At 36.1% G+C, this 24,587-nt stretch overlaps 1 protein-coding gene across 1 annotated transcript in view; it reads left to right on the top strand.

Annotated features, from left to right (window-relative positions):
• The window catches only part of LOC125682586 (inositol-trisphosphate 3-kinase homolog), a 138,359-nt gene that overhangs the window by 87,779 nt on the left and 25,993 nt on the right, over window positions 1–24,587 (top strand). The window contains 3 exon segments of the mRNA XM_048923236.2: window positions 8,235–8,387; window positions 23,893–23,965; window positions 24,416–24,587. The exon segment at window positions 24,416–24,587 is cut by the window's right edge and continues 21 nt beyond it. Of these exon segments, the coding sequence (XP_048779193.2) occupies window positions 8,235–8,387; window positions 23,893–23,965; window positions 24,416–24,587 (398 nt within the window).

The raw sequence follows: 24,587 nt of genomic DNA, 5'->3' as shown, positions 1-24,587 counted from the left end.
TATCGTGACAAAATGGAAAACGTAATAACGGGGTTCCACTGTACCGGAGTTGGACATGAACATTTTCTGGAAATCGCAAGTTTCACAAAACAAAAAAAACCGAGGCGGGCCAATTTTTGAGGGGCAGGCGGGGATGATAATCTATCAATTTTAAAAGTTGAATTGGCTTAACTTCATAAATACCAAGTAGTTTAGCATCGAAAAAAATACTGTGTTCAAAATGTGAACAATGTACTAATATACTATGTTATTGACTGGGTTCGAGGACAACAGCTGTTTTGTTTCACCCGAGGACGGATCTGTTGCCCGAAGCCGTAGGACCGAGGACACAGTCTATAACTGTTTTGTTATAAAATTTCTTTCTTTTTATGTTGTTTTATTTTCTCTAAATGCACATGGTTTGTTGACTTTGAACTTTTAACAGGACAGTGTGGTTGCGTACATTTGTCACTGTGTCCTTTAGTTTAAAAGAAAACATACCCAATATCCTAATATTAATAATCATATTTTTCATGTTTCTGCTCTGTTTTTCATCTAATAAATTCTGTATTTCATCATGAGTTAAATCAGTGAACTTCGCCATTACGTAAAGAAAGCAGCAGACCAAGAATCACGTGACTTGCGTAGCCAATAGAAATAGGACAGACTATTGCCCGGTCAACAGTTCGTAAACTGTTGACCGGTCAATAGTCCACGAGTGTGAGAGTTGGTTTAACAGTTAAAATGTTGGTTCTAAATCATATTAGTTTAATATAGGGGGGGAAATAAATAAAAGTGTATAAGAAATTGCTTTGTTATACACCTTAAAAGATTTCTTATATAAAGCTAATATGATTTAGAAGTAACATTTTTACTGTTAAACCAACGTAGGTTTTCTATTAAACTAGTGGAAGTGTTGATAAATGTATACAATTCCTCTGCATTGTTAAAAGTTCAAAGTCAACAAACCATGTCACATGGCATATGCATCTAGTAAAACATCCTAAAAATTAAAAGTGTATAACAAAACAGTTATAGACTGTGTCCTCGGACAACAGCTGTTTTGTTTGACCCGAGAACGGATCTGTTGCCCGAATACGTAGGCTTCGGGCAACAGACCCGTTCTCGGGTCAAACAAAACAGCTGTTGTCCTCGAACCCAGTCAATAACTGTATATTATCCCATTCTTAAAGGTACATTACATGCGTTTAGATAGTCCTCCCTTTATATTTTGATCTATGGATGGGAAAATGTAAATAATCAACCTCATTACACATGTAAACAGATTAAATCACCTTGGCAGATTAAAATTTCTTAGTACATGTAAAATTCCTTACAGAAGTCAAGCAAAGTGTCAGCATGTTTTTCGTGATGTGTGATGACTGTGAACAATCTGATAGCTTTTATAGTCATGCCTGTAAACTTCAGAAATCAGAGTAAACACACTGTACTGCAAACTAGATCTCGTACTTTATGTAGTTATATTGCAGATGAGCAATGTCACTTTATAGAATATAACATAGTGAACGTTTCAATTTCTCAGACTTATAGTTAAAATGTCTGGGGGTTCACTGGTAATGATATTTTCACAATGCGATACTGTCACACACTTGGCATTTCAGATTTCAAGTTGGGAAAAGGTAATTTGATACAGGGTCTGGTTGTACAAGGATGTTTTTTAGGTGTTTTTTTTAAGAAGTTTGTTTTGAAATTGTTTTATATTTATAGTAAAATATCTGTATCTCGAATATGGTTTATCTCGAATACCCCGCATGAGTCGAAGTCGACTGCCGGTCCCGGCTGTTTTCCCTATATAAATGATTTAGAAAACTTTTGATATTTCGAACACGGTAATCTCGAATACCCTGCTTATGTCAAAGTATTTTCAAGGTCCCATGCCCTAAATTCACCTGGTTTATCTCGAAGTGCAGTCAATTTTCCACTCTGCTTACCATACCTGGCGTCGTTAGGTCACAAATTCACACCCGCGGCTACACAAATTATAATTAATGACCGCTAATCCACGCTCGCCTTTTCCGAGTAGACCCAGGTCACAATAAATGGTTCAACAGCTTGGGTGATTAGTGAATTAGCCTTTCAACATTACGGTATAAGTCCACCGCGAATTATGAACTAACACGCCCGATTCTAGGGATGGTGTTTTGAATGACACACGCTATATCCTTAACATGTTGGTTAGATAAACGCACAGAATTGTCGAAGTGCGCTTGAGGGTATTGCTCATATTAGCCATAATGCATTTAATAATACACGCTTCATCATTGAAACCAGGACAGTGAAAACACGAAAATTTATTTTTTTAACATTTAAAAGTGGGTTTTTTTTAAATCCGTCTTTTTTGTTTCTTACGTGATAGGTTATTTCACAATGCAATAGCTACATCCCAATCGAGCCTACACATCAGTAAACTTAAAGTAAGCATGCAAGCACGATCATCTTAATTTTGAAACACATTGTGAATTCAATTGGATGTTTATATATATTAAAAAGCATGAAATGTTTGTCTTTGAAATTCCACCATATCAATATATCAACTTGCAATATCCTTCAAAAAATATTCAAGATTGATTTTGGATATCTCGAACCCCCGGATATCTCGAAGTTTTTTCGAGGTCCCTCGGATTTCGAGATAGAGATATTTTACTGTATTTTGAGTCATTACTGTTTAATTTCAGTTACGTTTTTATGCAATAAGTTATTTGTGAGAAAAAGTTATTTTTTTCCATCTATAGTTTTTAGTTGTGTCACTAAATACCAGTAAAATAAGTTTCATGAAGCCTATTCAGACAAACATACTCAGAATTGGTTATGAAACTTTTTGTCTTCTGGAAACCAACTGAGTTAAATCTACACTATTAAATATAAATATCTTGCATTTTTTAGGTCACCTCGGGGTTACCCAGGTGAACTATTGCTATCTGTTTTCGTCCGTTGTGTGTCATATTTGTCTTTAGTCGTGCATTGGTCATAACTTTTGAACATTTTCAGCATCTTTTATAAAGCATCTGAATTTCAGCCAATTTTGGTATATCATATATAATGGGTCAAGGGGAATAAAAATTGTGAATTTCAGGATCTCTGCCTCCCTGGGTGCCAAGGTAAACCAGCACTCGTTCAAGATCCTCTATTTATTCATATATAACTTAGACTTTTGAAATATTTCATGTTTAACAAGACTTTTAGCCGAGTTCAACTTCGTTGCAACTCGGCTATTGGTTTGGTGATGCGGGCGGTTGGGCGTCAACAATTGGTTTCCGGATGATAACTCGAACTGTTTACAATCTAATCAAATGAAACTCTGATATATTATTGGGTACCAGGTAAGGAAGACCTCTATTGATTTTGGAGAAAAAAGGTCAAAGGTCAAGGTCACAGTGACCAAAAATAGATTGAAAACTTCAGACAAATATGGTTTCTGGACAGTAACTTGAAAAGTTTAAAACTGAAATTAGTTCTTCACAATTATAAATATGCCCCTGGGTGCACATATTGATTTTTCACAATAATTATTGTAAAAGACTTCAACAAAATTTATGTTCCTATCATGCATAACTTTAAATAAATCATAGATTTTGCAAAATCTTGTGATGTCGCATGAGGGTGGAACTACTTTGAAATTGCATTATATCTTAGAAAATCTTCTTACTTACGAACATCAAGGAGGCAAACTGTTGGCACGATTATAATGAGAATTGAGCCCTTTATGGAAACTGTGAAATTCATGACCCCTGGGTTTTGAGTTCAAACCCAAGGGTGGAGCTAAGTTGGTCATAATTAGAAATGCATTATTTTTTAAAATCTTCTTAACTTTCTTGGACATTAAGGAGGCAAAATATTTGCATGATTATATTGAGCATTTAGCCCTATACCAAAACTGAAATTCATGACCCCTGATTTTATGGTCCATGCCCTAGGGTGGGGCTGAGTTGGTCATATATTGAAAATGCACTATTGCTTAGAAAAAATTCTTCTTTACTTCTGGATTCAAGGTTGTTGGTTGGTTCTTTGTTTTATGTCCTGGCGAGAATTTCTCACTGTTATTGAGATGTGACCAATTGTAGTGGAAGTACCACAAATTTAGACCTATGCTTAGCGCTTGCGACCATAGCAGTGAGAGTTATTAAATGTGCTAACTCCTACCATGACACGGGACCCCCGTTTTTAAGGTCATATCCAAAAGACTCATGATTCTCAGTCTTCTAAATGCCAAGCATTTGGTGAAGGAGCAATCACAACCTATGTTTTTGTCTTAGGTTTGACGTGGCCATGGCATAAGTGAAGCTTGAACTCATAACCTCCCGTTATGAAGTGAACACTCTCTGGATATCAAGGCGGCAAAATGTTTGCATGATTATTATGGGCACTGAGTTCTCTACCAAAAGTGTGAAAGTCATCACCACAGGGTTCAGGTGCTTGAATGGGGTGACATTGGCCATATACATTTTGCATTGAAAATGCAATACAAAATCGATCTTTATTGCTGGACATCAAGCAGACAAACTGTTTGTATAATTATAATGATCCTTGTGAAATCTATTTCCCCTGGGCTCAAGGTTCAGGTCCCAGGGTGGGGCTTAGTTGATCATATTATGTTGAAAATGCAATATATTTTAGAAAATCTTCTGTAATACTGGAAATCAAGTACCGGTAGGTAAATTATTTGCATGAATATAATGAGCAATGTGAATTTTTGACCCCTGAGTTCAGGGTACAGGCCACAGTATGGGGCATATTTGATCATATATTGAAATGCAGTATGTTTTAGAAAATCTTATTTACTCCTAATGACATCAAGCATTCAAACTGTTTGAATGATTATAATGAGCAATGAGCCCTCTTTGAAAATTGTAAAATTCATTTGCTCTGGGTTCAGGTCCCAGTTCCAGGTGTGGCTAGTTGATTATATTTGTTTAAAAATTGTCTTTACTTTTGGACATCTAGCATTCAAACTGTTTGTATGATAATGAGTCGTCTTTGATTTACTATACTTCTGAAATCCATGGAACCTGGACTGAGGCCTAGGTATAGGGAAAAAGTTAACTTTATATTAAAAATGATATATTTCATTAAAGATCTTCTCTGGGTGAGAAAAAAATCCACACCCACTCATCCCATGGGAAAGAAAAAGATACAGTAAAATATCTCTATCTCGAAGTCCGAGGGACCTAAAAAAAACTTCGAGATATCTGGGGGTTCGAGATATCCAAAATCGATCTTGGATAAAAAAAATTTGAAGGAGGATATTTGATGCATAGTATGGGATTTCAGTTGCCGTTTCTTATAGTTTAATACAAGTAGATAAATTAATATTGAGGAATTTCAAAGACAAACATTTCGGGGTTTTTTTAATATATATAAACATCCAATTGAATTCACAATGTGTTTCAAAATTAAGATGATCATGCCTGTATGCTTACTTTAAGTTTACTGATGTCCAGGCTCGACTGGGATGTAGTTTTTGCGTTGTAATGAAAGAGCCTATCACGTAAGAAACAAAAAAGAGGGATTTAAAAAAAGAAAACTTTTAAATGTTTATTAAATAAATTTTCGTGTTTTCTCTGTACTAGTTTTAATGAGGAAGCGTGTATTATTAAATGCGTAATCGTTATTAAGAGCATTACTTTTGAGCGTACTTCGACGATTTTGTGCGTTTATCTAACCCACATGTTAATGATAAAGCATGTGTCATTCAAAACATCATCCCTGGAATCGGGTGTGTTAGTTCATAATTGGCGGTGAACTTTAGCCGTAATGTTGGAAGGCTTCACTAATCACCCAAGCTGTTGAACCATTTATTGCGACCTAGCTGGGTCTACTCGGAAAAGGCGAGCGTGGATTAGGGGTCATTAATTATAAGTGATGTAGCCGCGGGTGTGAATGTGTGACTTAACGACGCCATGTATAGTAAGTAGAGTGGAAAATTGACTGCACTTCAAGATAAACCAGGTGAATTTAGGATATGGGACCTTGAAAATTATAACTTCAACATAAGCGGAGTATTCGAGATTACCGTGTTCGAAATATCAGAAGTTTTTTAATCATTTATATAGGGAAAACGGTTGGGACCGGCGGTCGACTTCGACTCAAGCGGGGTATTCAAGATAAACCATATTCGAGATACAGATATTTTACTGTATAATGATCACTTAAACAGTGGTGTTAGAAAACATGATTGCGTAACTATTTTATGTAATGATTGATTTGTGTTGCTTATGTTCTGTTGACGCCAACAGACAAATCAAGTTTAATTGACTAAATTGTAAGTGCAAAAAGGTCATGTTTAGAACACTGTACCTCCCAAAAAATTGACATTACATGAACCTCTTTAAGTTGATTTACACAAACATTAATTCTCAAAAGATTGAATAACTTGCGTACGTTCATTGACACCTGATGTACATATTTTTGTCTGCAGTGTGAAAGGATTATAAGTTAATGATTGCATGCGTTGGTTGTATATGTAATTTCTGGCATATTCATTCACATTGTGGTTTTCTGGTCATCGAAAATATTGATAAAAAATGATAATGAAGAATTGCTCATCCCTATTATTCTTCTCTAAAGATGCTGAGGACTGCAAAAATTCACATGCACAAGACACTTTAAAAATGACTTCCTTAAATGACACTTAATTACATTCAGAAATAGTAAACTCTCTATATATTCTTTATAATGACGCAATCACTCGAGGATCCCCATCGTGTTGTGCGCCTTTATATTCTGGGGCAAATAACTCCTGCTGAACTGTGAACAATGTATCCCATTTAACTCGTAAAGAACGAACAGACAAGTACTTTTTTGCATCCTACCTACTTCTGTATTTCTGGACATCCAGCAGAAAAACTGTTTGCATAATGAGAATTTATAGCCTTCAAGCTACCAAAATTATGAAATTGATTAGTATTTCTGGTCCCAAAATTAGGATTGTATTGATCATATGTTGACAAATGCATTAATTTATTTTGTAAATTTCCTTTTTATTCCGGTACATCAAGTACACAAACTATGTGCATCTTTTAAGCGTAATGGGTTTTCTGATCGAATATTCAGGCTTTTAGAACTCAAATAGAAAATCGCATTTCGCTGTGATGTGATAAATATATATTATTACTACAGTAACTTGATCCCCAGAGTCTGATCACGTCAAGTTGACAGGCGCGGATCATCAGATCACACGAGATGCTTCGATGATCTGCGCCTGTCAACGAGATGTGATCCAACTCTTCAGATCAAGTGACTGTAGTAATGATAAATTCATTATATACCCCCTTATGCATTTTAAATCCACATTTATAAGATAATAAATGTAATCCAATTATCAAAAACACAGACATACCATGAAATTATGTTTTGTGTACGCAGTTATGTTTTGTGACGAGGTCAATATTTTCCAAATAACGTTGCGTTGTTGCATTGTGATGTCTTTGTGACGGCATCAGTTTCAGAGGATATACTGATACGGAATCAGAAAACAACAGGGTGGTGATCTGGAAAACCGGATCACACGCTGTGAAATCCACAGTATCAAAGAAGGATACATTTATGGGTATATAATAAAACTTACTCTCCTGTAAAAGAATTGTAAATTATCAATTATATATGGTAGTAGCTATACCAATAAAACTTAAAAAGTTTTGTAAAAGCAAGCTAGTAACAATGATTTCTAAAGTAAAAAATTGTGCACTCAAGTGGGCCTCTTGTTAAGGATTATCTATATAATAGATTGTTTATATCATGGGGTAAATAATGAAACCAAGGGGTACTTTGTATAATTGGCAAAAGAGTTTCTACCCATATATTTATATTTTTGACACAATTTTTTTGTCTGTGAAGTTGAAAGGTCACACACCACATTACTGTGCTAATATTTAAGAAATATAAGCCAATGAAACAGCAAAGGTTTAGTACTGATGAAACATTGGTGAATGTAAAATATTTTCCAGTAAGTTCTGTACCTGTTCAGTTGCAGCTGTAAAGAATTTTTGCCATTGATGAAAAAATACATGTAACACCAAAATTAATTCCCCTAAAATTATGTGGTTGAGGACTGAAAATTTCCCAATGCACAGCCTTGCATATATGCTTTCAGTTTAAAGGACTGGGTGCATGTACATGTATTTTGCGAGGCAGCAATTTTTATTGTAACCTTTTTACCTTTTTGTTGAATTTTAATACAGACTTAAAAAATGTTCTTTTAACATGATTTTATTCAGTGATGATTATATCTTATTTAGGTGCTTTTGCCCCAGCTGGTCCCAACACAATATGGAAGAGGAGGATGAATAGTAAAGACAATACTGAAACAAAGGCATATGAAATGTTAATGAAAGACCCAGCTCATGACATTGTGCCAGAGTTCTTCAGGGAGGTGGAGTATAATGGGGAATGTATCCTTTTCTGATCCCTTGCTAATATCTTTTCACTGATTTTTTATGTATCAGATTAAAGGTTAGGCATGGGACATCTTAAATACCAGCTGGCTAGTTGTATTTGGCGCATCCGCGCATCACAATTTTTCTGAAGAAAATTTATCACTTATTTTTAATCTTACATATCAGGCTCGATATTTCACCAGAAGTCAAACAGGGGGGGGGGGGGGGGGGGGGGTTGTCGTCACAGTAGGGATTGTTTAATATATACACAGACACTTGGGGCATGGATCATGCAACACCCCCCACACCCACCTTATTTTTTTCTGATCTGGGATCTTCACACTTATTTTACTTATGATTTGTAAATATACATCAAAGATCATTTAGAAATGTAAAGAACTAAGTTTGTTTGGTATCATATTTGGCCCCCTGAATTATTGAAAAATGAAATACATGTTGATTTGAATCAAACTTCTACATTGCAAAATACTGACGGAGATACACTTGTCTCAAAAATAAAACGAAACTTTGAAAATGTTTCACATTTCTACTACATTGACGTAGTCAAAATACGTACAGAACACAAATTTACGGAAAATTTCATAAAATTTAACCACTTTTGGAAATATTTGAATAGGTCCGCATAATATCACCACTTTAAAATTTTCACACGTAAAACATTTATATGTAAGCATTTCACATACAAAAAATTACGATAGTGATATTGTGCGGACCATATTTATTTCTTATTTTAACATTCATATTTTAGCAAGTATACATCATGTTTATGGATGTTGTTATATATGTTATTACATAGGTTTACCTATATTTTGTTTACAAAAGAAAATACTCGCCTAGCACCGCATCAAATGATAATATTCCTAACATCAATTTAACAGGGCAATGTAAGATATTTACATGTCTTTAATTGTGTTGTGTATTATATTAATCATGCCATCTTACTTCCGTGCCTTGTAACTAAGCGACATGTACCCTAGTTATGAATACTTTGATATCAATTGCATGTACTTTTAATCAATAAAAATTGCATTATATGAAACATTTTGCTGAATACAAAATGCTACTATTTCCTATTAGGCCTAATCTATATAGCTAAATGCATGGCAGAGCACAAGGTCGATTTATACATGTATTTCGGTATATAGACGTCACTTATCAAAATTGACGTCACAATGGGTTGATAGATCATGTTGTCAACTTACATACTACGTTACCTCAGCCGGTAGAGTGTTGTGGTAATGAACCCAAATATGAAGATATTAACGAATATTTTTTTTTTTTTTTTTAAATTTAAAGTAGAGCTAATTCAATGTCATTCTTATCTACTTTTTATTTAAAGGATAGCAATAGCATTGAACATTACAGTTCATATATATTTTGTCATGTGATACGACTATATATAGGCCTAGACCTATATCTGCAGCAGTTGTATGATTATAATTTTCTAATTACCCCAGTATTCGAACCAATGTGTTACCCTTTCGTGAATATTAGTATATTAGCTATTTTATTACAGACACGTAGTCCGATCGTTTTTTCAAGGGGGAGCGGGGAGCCGGAGAAGTTGACTTCACATTGTCTAAAAATAATACTTGTAAAATTGAAACAAAAAGCCAACATGTTCTTCAAATCCTAATTTGTGGGATGGGGGAGGGGTTGACATATATCAAATATATTTTTATTAGATATAATATTGATTAAACTTTACGTTTTTCCTAACTTCTAGTTCTTCTTTTTTTTTTAGGGGGTGGGGGGTTGCTCCCTTCTATAAATGAATTCATTTTATAACTTCTACTAGTAGTACTTCGAAATTGCAATATATCTTTACATTCGTTACAAGTTAATTATGTATACATGCACACGATTACTAATGAAATATTTTTCAAACAGTACATTCAAGTAGGTAGCATAAATGTTTACGTTTTGTGAAACGGTTGATTCATCAGGACGTGGATTTCAAGATTTTATTTCATTCCCACAAGCATTCACTACTACCAAAAAGGGGAGGGGAGGGGGGATAAATCAAACTTTGTATGTTAGAATTATGGAAAAACTACATTGTCAAAATAAAGTGGGGCCAAGTTTTCCTGTTGCTAAGTTCCTGTAATATTTGGGGGGGGGGGGGGGGGGGATCTAATGTGGTGATATACTGGGATATGTGTTCTATGTCATGGTCCTATTGAAATTAAGATACAATATCATAATAGCCATTAGTTAATATTTTCATCATCAAAACATTGGACAGGTGTTCAAGTAGTAGAGCACGATTTTCACGCACACGGAGACCTTTACACGCTACCCATCCTATCCGCCGTTGATGCAACATTTATTGGCGTGTGCAAAAGACATCGCGCGGAACACCACCCCTGGAATTGAAGTTATTACATCAGTGCACTAAGTAATGAGGACAGAACCCGATCACAATATTAATATGAAATCATTTGTACAAAACTGGAACATTTTAATATCCTTCTTCAATTTTCAATTTACATAATTACCGGTGATGGATTTTCTTTATAGTCATTTTTATTATCATATATAAACCGCCGTAAAATGGCTGAAATAATGTCAATACGATGTAAAACCATAAACAATGAATACTCTACTTGTAGGATTCAAAGTATAGATTATAATTTACACCTTTCACTAGTTATTGACAACAAACTGCCGGATAATACAAAACTTTGACAGCATTATATATGGAAGTGAATTGTCATAAAATCATTGACTTTTGTACAATTTTTAAAAACTGTCACAACTTCATTCATCATTAGAAACTGACCTAACAGGAATAAATCAGGCATGTAGCAAGAGGTGGAGGGTTGTCTTGATGTACGATCCTCTCCTATACGGACTTCGGACACGGTTTGATACGATAATATTGATTTATAATTCAAACTGTTTCAACTGTGTAAATACCAATGCATTGAACAATTTGTTATATGTAAAGAAGTATTTATCATATTTTTTTTAAATAAATACACGTGCATATGCTAAAATCTTGAATCTTAAAATCCCGCAAGATTATTTTTAGTTATTCTTTTCATTGTGATAGTGTTGAATACATGTCTAGTACATTCTCAATCCCAATGTCATGTTTTTTATTTCAAAACATTTTATTGAAATTTGATTTATTAAATTATTATTTATACACAACGTTGGTTTCCTTTTCCTGTACTTAGCTAACTATGTTTAATTAGGATATTTGATGTTGCTTTGTTTTTATTTATCATATCGATTCTAAAATTAGATTTGGTATTGGTCAGTGTAATTAGATGACCAATCAGATTAGAGTAGCCGGGAGCATTGATGCCTAGAGGGGGATGCTGATTAAGTTCATTGTATAGCCTTGTAGGAGACTGAAAGTAACAGCAGCTATTATTTTTGCCTTTTCAACATTTATCTATATCGTGATTCCTTTCAATGATCATATTGGAACTTACTATTCATCTTGGAGACGTTTTCATGTAGTGTTTTCCACATATATAGAGATTCTGGGAGTTGTATTTGTTTGTGTGACTGGTGCATTATTTTCCCGCCATGGGACCTAAGCGATCTAATCGATCGGTACCGTACAATCCTGAACTACCTGCTAATTGGACTTCGGCACGTTTGAGAGAACTCTGAATTCCCGCGGTATTAACTTTCCCACCAATGCTCGCCGATCCGTGTTGATACGTTTGATTGAAGAGAATGAGAATCCTATAAATAGACCTACGCAGTCCCACAATGACACATCCCACAATGCAACGCAACGAGTAAACAACAATGGCGAACAGAGAGTGTTGGTAGACTTGGTGTCAAAGTTGACATCAACGGTTCAATCGCTGCAACAAAGTGTGGTGTCGTTAAACACTAGAGTGAATTCTCTTACCGCTCAGGCTAATATTCAGTCGGACAATGCCGTTGCAGGGAGACCGCTTCTCCGGACAGAAACGGCAAGAAATGCAACACGGGTGACCACCGGTAACAACGAACCTCCAACTTCGGCGGGTCTGTCTACAGTACACGTATCCACAGACTCTTTGCCCATTTCTCCGACGAATGAAAGCCGTGGTTATGATCTGGCTTCCGCTTTCTCTGCTTTCCAATCGCGTCAAGTCTCGGCTGCTGCTGGATCACCTGGTCAGCTCAACAATGTGAGGACGACCTATGGCTACGCTTCTGAATCATTACCATTGGTAGAGACTATATCGCCACAACTGAGACAGCAGATAGTGTCAGGTAAGGACGTGAACCTAGCCACTCTTCTTATTCCCTACTTCACTCCCATTGAGTCACCAGAGGGCAAGTCTGACCAGAGACTGCAACGTTTCCTGACCATTGGGGAATTCATTCAAGCTTTCGGCATTTATAAGAACGTTATGTGTGAGGCCTACCCTCACCGAAGATCGGAATTAGATTTGTATGAGAGAGACTTAGTGGACATGGCCACCCGTTATCCTGGGAAAGGTTTTTACGAATATCACCGCCATTTTAGCCTTATGGCCGCGGCTCAGCTGAAATTCAACAACATTTTAGTGGATTGGTCAATTCGTAACAATACATTGTTTTGCAACATATTTGCCAACTCAAAGCCCCAGTCATGTGCTGCTTGCAACAGCACCCTACATCTGACTGGATTCTGTCCATTGAATGCCAACAGAAGACCCACTGACAGCAACGATTCGTACGGGCGCAAGAGAAACTTCCACGCAGGTAGAGAAATCTGCAACAATTTCAATGGACAACGGGGTTGTCAACTAGCCAGATGCAGGAATGCTCATATTTGCTTGGAATGCAAAGAAGACCATTCCAAACTTAACTGTCCAAGCACAAAAAACTCCAGTTGGCCCCAGTTCTTTGGGGCCTCCACTCACCAGAAGCCACAGAGGGAAATTTCGACTTCGAAATAACGACACCAGTGCAGATAGATATACTACAAGATCTGCTGATAGACCACCCAGATAGGGATTTCACACAGTATTTGATTAATGGATTACGATGTGGCTTTTACACGGGGTTCAAAAATATTCCAAACAATAACTTTGAATGTAAAAATCTCAAGTCGGCGATTCAGTATTCCAACAGTGTAACGGAACTACTACAACAGGAAGTTGACAAGGGTTACCTATTGGGTCCCTTTACAGATATTCCTTTTCCTCATTACCGTATAAATCCAATTGGTATAGCAATTAGTAAATATTCTAAGAAAAAGAGACTCATCGTGGACATGTCGGCGCCTCATAATGACTTAGATAATCCTAGCTTGAATGACTTGATCAACAAAGAAGACTTTTCTCTCAGCTATGTGACCATAGACGATGCTATACAGCTTATCAAAAAATGTGGAAAGAATTCTATGTTGATAAAAACCGATATCACAGATGCATTTAAAATAATGCCTATCTGCCTTCAATTGTGGCCCTTTCATGGTGTTAAGTGGGAAAACCAATATTATTTTTACAAACGTTTAGTATTTGGAAGTCGTTCAAGTCCCAAAATTTTTGATAGCTTGTCCTTTGCAGTGTGCTGGATTGCTACACACAAATACCAAATGCCCAATATTCTACACCTACTTGATGATTTCCTAGTAGTCGTTCCTCCAGACTCGAATGCTACCGAAATTAAGCTAAAGCTGCTTAGCCTTTTCAAAGACTTGGGGATTCCACTGTCGGTTAAAAAGACTGAAGGCCCAAATACGGAATTGGAATACTTGGGTATCTACTTGGATTCTTTCAGCATGATAGCAAGGTTACCTAAGGACAAGATTGATCGCATCTCAGAAATAGTGGAATCGTTCCTGCACCGCAAATCCTGTACAAAAAGGGAATTACTTAGTTTACTTGGACACTTAAACTTTGCATGTAGAGTAATCCTACCAGGACGATCTTTTATTTCACACCTTATCGCTCTATCCACAACTGTAGAACCATTACATTACCATATTCAGTTAGACAGTATGTGCCGAGCAGATCTCACTATGTGGGCTAAATTCCTTCGTTCATGGAATGGCGTTTCTTTTTTCATCAATGATGACATTGTGAATGCAGCAGATATTCAACTTTTCACGGATGCCACCCCATCTTCCTTTGGTGGATTTTACCAGAATGACTGGTTTCAAGGATATTTTCCCAAAGAAATTTTGCAAGAGAAGACATCAATGGCCTTCTTTGAACTCTACCCCATAGTGATGGCATGTCTTCTGTGGGGCGATAAATGGAAAAGATGCAGAGATTCCGAACCTTAGCTCCCCAAGCCAACCCCTTTCCAGTGCCTTGCGTGCATCATTCGGTGATGATGACAGACTAGATCAGGAGTTGCAGGGACTTTGGGAAGCTTCACTGAACCAGTCAACTCGCAAGACATATTCTTCAGCCTTACAGTGTTTTCAGAACTTTATGATTATGAATGGTGCTAAGTTCTCCAAGCATGGGTTACCTCTCATACAAGAATCAGACCTTGTTTATTTTGTGACACATTGTAAATCGGTGCTGAAATTGAAACATGACACCATTAAATTATATCTTGCTGGCATTAGGTTTCACTATATTAAGTCTGGATTGGGCGATGTCTTGAAAGGATGCGATCAGTTGCATTATGTGTTAAGAGGTGTTAAAAGATTACAGTCAAATGTCCATCACAAGCGTTTTCCTATTACTACAAGAATTTTAGCACAAATATGGAATGTTTTAGACCAGGGAGTTTTTTCTCCTTTTGTAGATCTCATGTTAAAATGTATGTATTCATGTGCATTTTTTGGTTTTTTGAGATGTGGTGAAATCACATGCAAATCTCAGAATGTAGAACAATTTTTACAAATCTCAGATGTACATATTAAACCAGGAGGAAGTGCTTTTGTTTTGAAATTAAGAACCTCCAAAACAGATCCATTTTCAAAAGGTGTTGAAATTGTTATTTTTGAAAATGACCACTTTAAACCGGTGTACACCATGATATCATATTTAGATGCTCGCAAATCTCTGTTTAGTTCAAACACTGGCAAATCGCCATTATTTGTAGACAATGAATTTAACCTTAAACCCATGCCAAGAGACACTTTTGTTCTGCAACTGAAAGAGATACTCCTTCGGATTGGATATGATGATAACAAATTTTCAGGTCATTCTTTTAGGATAGGTGCAGCTACAGCAGCGGCTGCAGCTGGTGTTGAAGATCATGTTATTAAAGAATTAGGTCGTTGGTCTTCAGACTGCTACAACAGATATATTAGAACAGATGTAGAGGCTGTTCAAAAAGCACAAGTACAAATGTCATATTTGTAATATGTTGTTTTTTTGTTTTGTTTTTTTTCTACTGTGTACATGAGCCTATTATTATTACATGTTAAAAAATTTTTTTTTTTTTTTTTTTTTTTCTTTTTTCATGACTACCGGTTCTTGGGGGCTTCACTCATTCCTTTCGTTCATTTGGCGTTCATTCCTGGGGGAATTTTGCCCCCAAGGGATTATTTACTTATTACATACATTATTTGTTTATATGTACATGTATTGTATTAGAACCTGTATATGAATTATGTTGGCAGGCGGTATATTGTAGATATTAGGTTGACACGTTATTCGGGCAGGAATCTCGGCCACGTCTATGTTTCTCTGTATATACATGGTTAAGCTCACAGATCAGCTCGAGCTTCATTGGATTTGTATTCGGGTTTGTTGGTTACCCGCTGGGATCAGCCCCGGGTAAGCTCCCTGGGATCAGCCCGGAGCTTCATTTCCATTCAGTTTTGCATGCATGGGGATTTGCTCATTCAGCTCCCTGGGATCAGCCCGGAGCTTCAGTCTGTTTTCTCGCCCGCTGGGATCACCCCGGGCAGCTCCTTGGGATCAGCCCGGAGCTTGTTTTGTGTTCATTAACCCGCTAGATTCAGTCGCGGGTAGCTCCTTGGGATCAGCCCGGAGCTTCATCACTCCTTTTGGACCCGTTGGGATCAACCCGGGGTAGCTCACTGGGATCAGCCAGTTGCTTAGTTGTGGTTTTAGTCCAGATGGTCGTACGTGACCTGCTGGGATCAGCCCAAGGCTAGTTCACTAGAGTTAGTGTAGAGTAGAGTAGAGTACATATAGTTATGTAGTATTGGAGTTATAAGAATGAGAAGCCCCCAGAACGCCAAACTGTATTTTATTTTTTGTTGTTTTGTACATATTGTATGTTCTTCTGATGTAGGCATGTATGTTAGTAATCAATATGAGTTTTCAGTTGGATATGTAAATAAATGTTAAACTCTGACTGTCTGGTGGTTGTGTATAAATTGAAATTTGATTTATTAAATTATTATTTATACACAACGTTGGTTTCCTTTTCCTGTACTTAGCTAACTATGTTTAATTAGGATATTTGATGTTGCTTTGTTTTTATTTATCATATCGATTCTAAAATTAGATTTGGTATTGGTCAGTGTAATTAGATGACCAATCAGATTAGAGTAGCCGGGAGCATTGATGCCTAGAGGGGGATGCTGATTAAGTTCATTGTATAGCCTTGTAGGAGACTGAAAGTAACAGCAGCTACCCACCCACCTTCCCCATCAACTTCCCCGGCTCTCTTCTCTTATTGGGGCTCCTCATTCCTTTTGTTCATGGCGTTCATCCCTGGGGGAATTTTGCCCCCAAGGGATTGTTCATTCCTGGGGGAATTTTGCCCCCAAGGGATTATTTACTTATTACATACATTATTTGTTTATATGTACATGTATTGTATTAGAACCTGTATATGAATTATGTTGGCAGGCGGTATATTGTAGATATTAGGTTGACACGTTATTCGGGCAGGAATCTCGGCCACGTCTATGTTTCTCTGTATATACATGGTTAAGCTCACAGATCAGCTCGAGCTTCATTGGATTTGTATTCGGGTTTGTTGGTTACCCGCTGGGATCAGCCCCGGGTAAGCTCCCTGGGATCAGCCCGGAGCTTCATTTCCATTCAGTTTTGCATGCATGGGGATTTGCTCATTCAGCTCCCTGGGATCAGCCCGGAGCTTCAGTCTGTTTTCTCGCCCGCTGGGATCACCCCGGGCAGCTCCTTGGGATCAGCCCGGAGCTTGTTTTGTGTTCATTAACCCGCTAGATTCAGTCGCGGGTAGCTCCTTGGGATCAGCCCGGAGCTTCATCACTCCTTTTGGACCCGTTGGGATCAACCCGGGGTAGCTCACTGGGATCAGCCAGTTGCTTAGTTGTGGTTTTAGTCCAGATGGTCGTACGTGACCTGCTGGGATCAGCCCAAGGCTAGTTCACTAGAGTTAGTGTAGAGTAGAGTAGAGTACATATAGTTATGTAGTATTGGAGTTATAAGAATGAGAAGCCCCCAGAACGCCAAACTGTATTTTATTTTTTGTTGTTTTGTACATATTGTATGTTCTTCTGATGTAGGCATGTATGTTAGTAATCAATATGAGTTTTCAGTTGGATATGTAAATAAATGTTAAACTCTGACTGTCTGGTGGTTGTGTATAAAACATTTCTTCTCACATTACTTTGAATGAATTTCATGTTCTTTTCACTGTATCCAATGTAGCATTGTTTAATGTCTTCGCTGAATACACCTTTAGTGTTCTCGGGGGGAAAATTGAACATGTGTATATATACACATAAGTATAGTTTCATCTACCCACTCACCATGTATATAATTAATATTCATTTAATTCATATTTAAATTAAACAATGCAATTTAATCCAAATGTAAAGACACAAACCAAATGCTGAATGGTAAAATTAATTGAATATGGGTTACTTTACAATTACTAAAAGCAGTTAAACTAATCGTCGTTCAAATGGTAGCATCTGCCACATTGAATCATTTGCAATTCATGAAAACTTTCGGAGCGAGTGAATTAAACTTTTTAAATAATAATCACAGTGTACTGATACGGCACGCTATGTAACAACGAGACGGTCCCGGAATCAGCCTTAAAAGGTGCAATTCTCGCAGTGTATGTAACAATTGATTGCAAAGTGTTGCACGAATGACGACGCTATGTACCAAAAAATATTGTTACACTGTACATACCTCTGCCATTTCTGTGACTGTATGTAACATACCCTCTCGTAATTACATACTGTGCCATATCAGTGCACTTTTATTTGTGCCAAAATAATAAGACACAGCCTCCTTGTTCATGACGTCGCATAACGTAACGTCAAAATGGCACAACGTTATCGTAAACTATACTGTATTTACACATGTATTATATGAAAATAAAGCTTCTTACGGACATATGATAGTCATTTAATAAAAACATATACCTTATTAAAGAACTTTGAGGAATATCTTTTAATTTGAACACAGGGCCGAATTTGGCCCCAAACGCACCGGGTCCTTTTTGTCTGTTACATTTTAGTAAAAATATTATTTTCAGCAATTATAAGAAGAAATATATTCACTGATCACGAGGTTTTTGATAAGTAACAGAGATGATAATAACTTTTTTCGATAGTCTTTTATGTATATTTACAAAATATAAGTAAAAAGGAAATTAATGTGTTGATCCCAGATGAGAAGAAAAAAATATGGTAGGGGTTGGATTGCATGATCCATGCTACAAGGCCTGTGGTTTAACATGGATTTATTTAAATGAACTGTACGTCAATGTATAATTCAAATCCATTCTCATATAGTGCAAATACTGGCCAGTTTACCTTGAAGTTTTAGCACACCCTTCCAGTTATATCAAGTACCACCTAGGGTGTTATATGCACAGTTTCCATTTAAAATGGCATTTGGAGAAATTGGGCGCTCTGGCTTTAAGATGCTACTGGAAAACATTGACCATGATTGATGTGTGGGTGCACAGACGCACCAATATAACTAGCCATAATTTAATTGATCTTATTTATATGAAACTTCATTTAACCCAAGAAAATTCATATCCCTAAGGGGCAAAGAGTAAATAAAGCTCCATATTCCTCAAAAAAATCCATTCAATAATTGTGTATTATACAGAATTAACTTTTATTTTCAAATGATTATATACTTATTTTTTCCAGTCACATGGCAAATAAAGCAATCAGATTAGTTCTTTCATCAAATCTTATAATGAGGCCATACGTTACATCATATAAAATGAGTAAATTTTACTTTCATTCCGTTATGATTTTAGAAAGACAGATTTGATGTAATTTGATAAACAAGATAATAAAGAAAATATTAATTTTTATGACTCCGAGCAATATTGTTGTAGGAAATGGAGACGCTAGATGTTTTGTGATATCAATTGTAGGATATTATATGGAGCAACTTAATGTGAACTTCGTTTGATAACCCTCTATTGGGTTACTTCAGATCCTTGTGTAGTGATCTACATGAGCTGATCAAAGGACCTAATTTTGATTAGATTGCTTCAATTTAGGAATTCAAATTTAATATGGGGTTACCTGATGAGTAGATATAGATTTGTTATGGTTGACCAATTCTAACAAAATGTAAGACATAGTCTCATGGCTAAGGAAGAATAGCACACCAGAGAAATCTGATATGGATGGTAACAAAATGCAATTTAATTTAAGAGTAATCTGAAAAAATACTAAAACCATTGCAAGACTCCAATGCTTGACTTACAGATCAGCAGTCAACATATAAATCTACTGAGCTATCCAGCTTAGGCAATTCGATTTAAAGGGAATATACATGTATTGCTGATATTTATTAGCTCAGCTGAGACGAAGGCTCAAGTGAGCTATTCTGATTGAAATTTGTCCGTTGTCCATCGTCATCATCATAAACTTTTCACATTTTCATCTTCTTCTCCAGAACCACTGGGCCAATTTCAACGAAACTTGGCACAGAGCATCATTGGGCGAAGTGGATTCAAGTTTGTACAAATGAAGGGCTATGCCCCCTTCAAAGGAGATATAATCACAAAAATCAAAAATAGGGTAGGGTCATTTAAAATTCTTCTCAAGAACCACTGGGCCAGAAGAGCTGAAATTCATATAAAAGCTTCCTGACATAGTGCAGATTCAAGTTTGTTAAAATCATAGCCCCTGGGGGTAGGGTGGGGCCACAATAGGGGATAAAAGTTTTACATGCAAATATATATATGGAAAATCTTTAAAAAATCTTCTCAAGAACCACTGGGCCAGGAAAGTACAAATTTACATGAAAGCTTCCTGACATAGTACAGATTCAAGTTTGTAAAAATCATGGCATCCAGGGGTAGGATGGGGCCACGATTGGGGATCAAAGTTTTACATACAAATGTATAGAGAAAATCTTTGAAAATCTTCTCAAGAACCACTGGACCAGAAAAGTTTATATTTACTTGAAAGCTTCCTAACATAGTTCAGACTCAAGTTTGTTAAAACCATGGCTTCTGGGGGTAGAGTAGGGGTCACAATATGGGATCAAAGATTTACATGGGAATATATCGGAGAAATCTTTAAAAATCTTCTTCTCAAGAACCACTTAGCCAGAAAAGTTTACATATACATGAAAGCTTTCTGATATAATGCAGATTCAAATTTGTTAAAGCCATGGCCCCCAGGGGTAGGATGGGGCCACTATAGGGGGTCAAAGTTTTACATATAGATATAATGGGGAAATATTTAAAAATCTTCTGAAGAACCACTGGGCCAGAAAAGTTTATATTTACATGAAAGCTTCCTGAAATAGTGTTGATTCAAGTTTGTTAAAACCATGGCCTCTGGGGTAGGGTAGGGGCCACAATAGGGGATCAAAGATTTACATGGGAATATATCGAAGAAATCTTTAAAAATCTTCTTCTCAAGAACCACTAGGCCAGAAAAGTTTACATTTACATGAAAGCTTCCTGATATAATGCAGATTTAAATTTGTTAAAACCATGGCCCTCGGGGGGGGGGGGGGGGGGGGGGAGGCACTATAGAGGATCAAAGTTTTACATACAAATATACAGGGGAAATATTTAAAAATCTTCTCAAGAACCACTGGGCCAGAAAAGTTTATATTTACATGAAAACTTTCTGACATAGTACAGATTCAAGTTTGTAAAAATCATGGCCCCTGGGGGGTAGGGATGGGCCACAATAGGGGATCAAAGTTTTACGTAGAAAATGTAAGGAAAATCTTGAAAAATCTTCTCAAGAACCACTGAGACAGAAAAGTTTACCTTTACATGAAAGCTTTCTGACATAGTACAGATTCAAGTGTGTAAAAGGCATGCCCCCTTGGGGGTAGGTTGAGGTCACAATGGGGATCAAAGTTTTATATGTGAATATGTAAGGAAAATCATTAAATATGGGCCAAGGTGACTCAGATGAGCGATGTGGCCCATGGGCCTCTTGTATTAAAAAGTAAGTCAGCTATTAGATATTAGATGTGAGTGAGTATGCTAGCAGATCTTAATATCTAATTTTAATTAGATTGTTTGCTATTATGACGCTGTATCATATATTTCTCTTCTTCTTAAACTTTTTGTTTCCTGGACTTTTCTTTCAACATGGTTTGATTGATTTTGGAAGCTGAAAATTAGTATGTGATTTATGAAAATATGCTTGCAGATCAAATTAAGTTTCGTCACAGTTAAATGATTTTTATGAGATTTATGGAATTTTATGCTGAATGTAGTTTTCTGGACTTTTCTGTACAAATGCCTTAACTGAGGAATATGAAATTTGATATATGGTTATGGAATGAGTTGATACATGTTAAGTTTCATGTTTGCTTAGTTACAATTAAATTATGCCAACAAAAATTGTAAAACTTAGTATCAAGTTTGACTTAATCTAGTTCTTTGTATTGTGTTATTATGTGAGATATATATATATATATATATATATATATATAAAATATATATTAGAAGTTGATTCGGCACAGTTGTAAATAAATATTGAAAATCAGAATGACACATTCCATAAAAAACAATCATTTACTGCTAGCGCTTTCTCCATGTCTACATAGTTCATCAGGCAGTTCCTAAAAAGCGCTAGCAGTAAATGATTGTTTTTTATGGAATGTGTCATTCTGATTTTCAATATTTATATATATATATATATATATATATATATATATATGATTTAAGACACACTAATTGTGATAAGAGTTTGTCCCAGATTCATTACATTTAGGTATTGATATAGAAAAATAGAATCCACTCGCTCGTCCGAAAATATCAAATAAATTTTTCAACATTTTATTCAAATACACAGGAGATCTAAGGATCACTTGGCAACAGAAATGTGAATGTTGAAGACACTGTAGAAGCGAAAATGCCAATCTTTACATGCTTAATTTTTCGGCATACTTGAGGTTAGGTTGTTCATAACACAGCAATAGAACTTGAGGCTAGGGATACAAAAAAAGCATTGTTTGTTGCAATGATAAAAATGTCCTTGTTTGCTGATGATAGTTGACATGTTTTGAATATTATAATTCGAAGAAAAAGCAGTACAGTTGAAAATTTCAAGACCAGATACAGCCCCAACAATACAATGAACTTGTCAAATTGTATTTTTCTATTAAAAAAATTATTATTTATTTATTATGCCCCCCTTCAAAGAAGAGGAGCATATTGGTTTGCACCTGTCGGTTGCTACTGTCCAAAGGCCAAGGTTCAATCCACTCTTAACATAGGAAGATACATGTACAGTCTGCTCAATATCTTGAGAACCCTTTCCTTGACAGACCTTAAACTTAGTACACTGTAAGGAGTAGCAAACTTCCGCCAGAGTTCGTTTGCTTACAAACCAAACTCTTCCATTTAGGCATTATGGGATGGCGATTTCTTAGACTTCGTTTACTGTGTGACGTCACTATAGAATGACGAAAAAACATAACGTCAAACGTAAACAACTTTCAAAACAAGAACGTAAACTTTAAGTTCATTAATTTACACAATAATTTGAACAGTCTCCCTACTTTTTAATGATCTTTTGATCATTTTATTTTTAAAATAGAATCCATACCTCTATATTAATGCTCTTTTAATATCAATATCTTCAAACTTTTAACTACGAACTACTTCATTAGTGTTATTTGCCTGCGTGATAATCGCGGACTCACAATATACAAATCTGTATATTGTACTGCGTCACATAGGAGAGGTCTATTCGTAGATGACGTAATGAGGCCTCGACGGGGAGTTTGTAAGGAGTAGATGACCCCTGTTGATTTTGAAGGTCACATGATTAAAGGTGAAGGGTCAAACTGAAGATGGGAATATGTATTGTCCATTCAATATCCATCGTCGATGTGCAGTATCTTGAGAAACCTTTCCTTGACAGACATCAGACTTCTCTGAACATAGGAAAATATTATAACCACTTGATATCTTGAATTGGTTTGGCTTGGCACTACTATCAATTAGATGATGCATGTGTATAACCCTTTTCAATTTTGCACCACCAGGAGGGGGGGGGGGGAGGCATACATGTTATACAAATGTTTCTTGTTCTTATTTTATTAGCATCAACTGTTGACATAAGATTTTTCACACAGAATATTATGCAAACAACTTGACTTGTCTAGTAGTGGACACATATTGCTATATACAATACTTACAGAATGCTTTCCTTAAATTTGTGTAGATTTTATAGAAATAGAAGATCTTTTACAACATTTTAATAATCCTAACATAATGGATATTAAAATTGGGAAAAGGTAAGTTGAAGTTGAACTAGTAAATTTCAGAGGACAGAGTTTACATCAAATGTACATAGCAGTACTTGTGAGTGTTATTTCTTTGAATTTATGAATGATTATTTCAAGTGTTGTGTGTTTAAGCTGTAGGTTTGATTCAAGTCTGTTTTTTCTAGTCTTCCATGCATGTATCTTTCTCTCAGTTTCAAAATGTTTTCAATTTATCTGAAAGGCACAAAGACTATAATTATATACTTTCCACACTACAAGTAGAGATAGCAGAAAATCTAAAATATACATTCACAGGTAAAAACATGTCTTAATACCAAAGAATTGAGTACATACTGTATTTGACATGTATCAATGAAATCAGCACATGTTTAAAAAAGCATTCATTGACAGTAGATTTTCATAGTGTATATTTAAGTGAAAGTAAATGACTTGTGCATGATTTATATCATTTTTATAAAGGACATTTATGGAGTCTGAGGTGAAAAATCCGGTGCTTCGTAAAGATTTGTATGAGAAGATGGTCAAACTCTGTCCTGATGCTCCTACGCAAGCAGAGAAAGAACAGCAAGCCATCACCAAGCTCAGATATATGCAATTCAGGGAAGAGGAAAGTTCCACTGCAGATTACGGG

The sequence above is a fragment of the Ostrea edulis genome, chromosome 2 (genome assembly GCF_947568905.1).
Source record: "Ostrea edulis chromosome 2, xbOstEdul1.1, whole genome shotgun sequence".
Taxonomy (NCBI): Eukaryota; Metazoa; Mollusca; class Bivalvia; order Ostreida; family Ostreidae; genus Ostrea; species Ostrea edulis.
The sequence above is the reverse complement of the archived record's forward strand: the minus strand, read 5'-3'. Positions and strand labels throughout refer to the sequence as shown.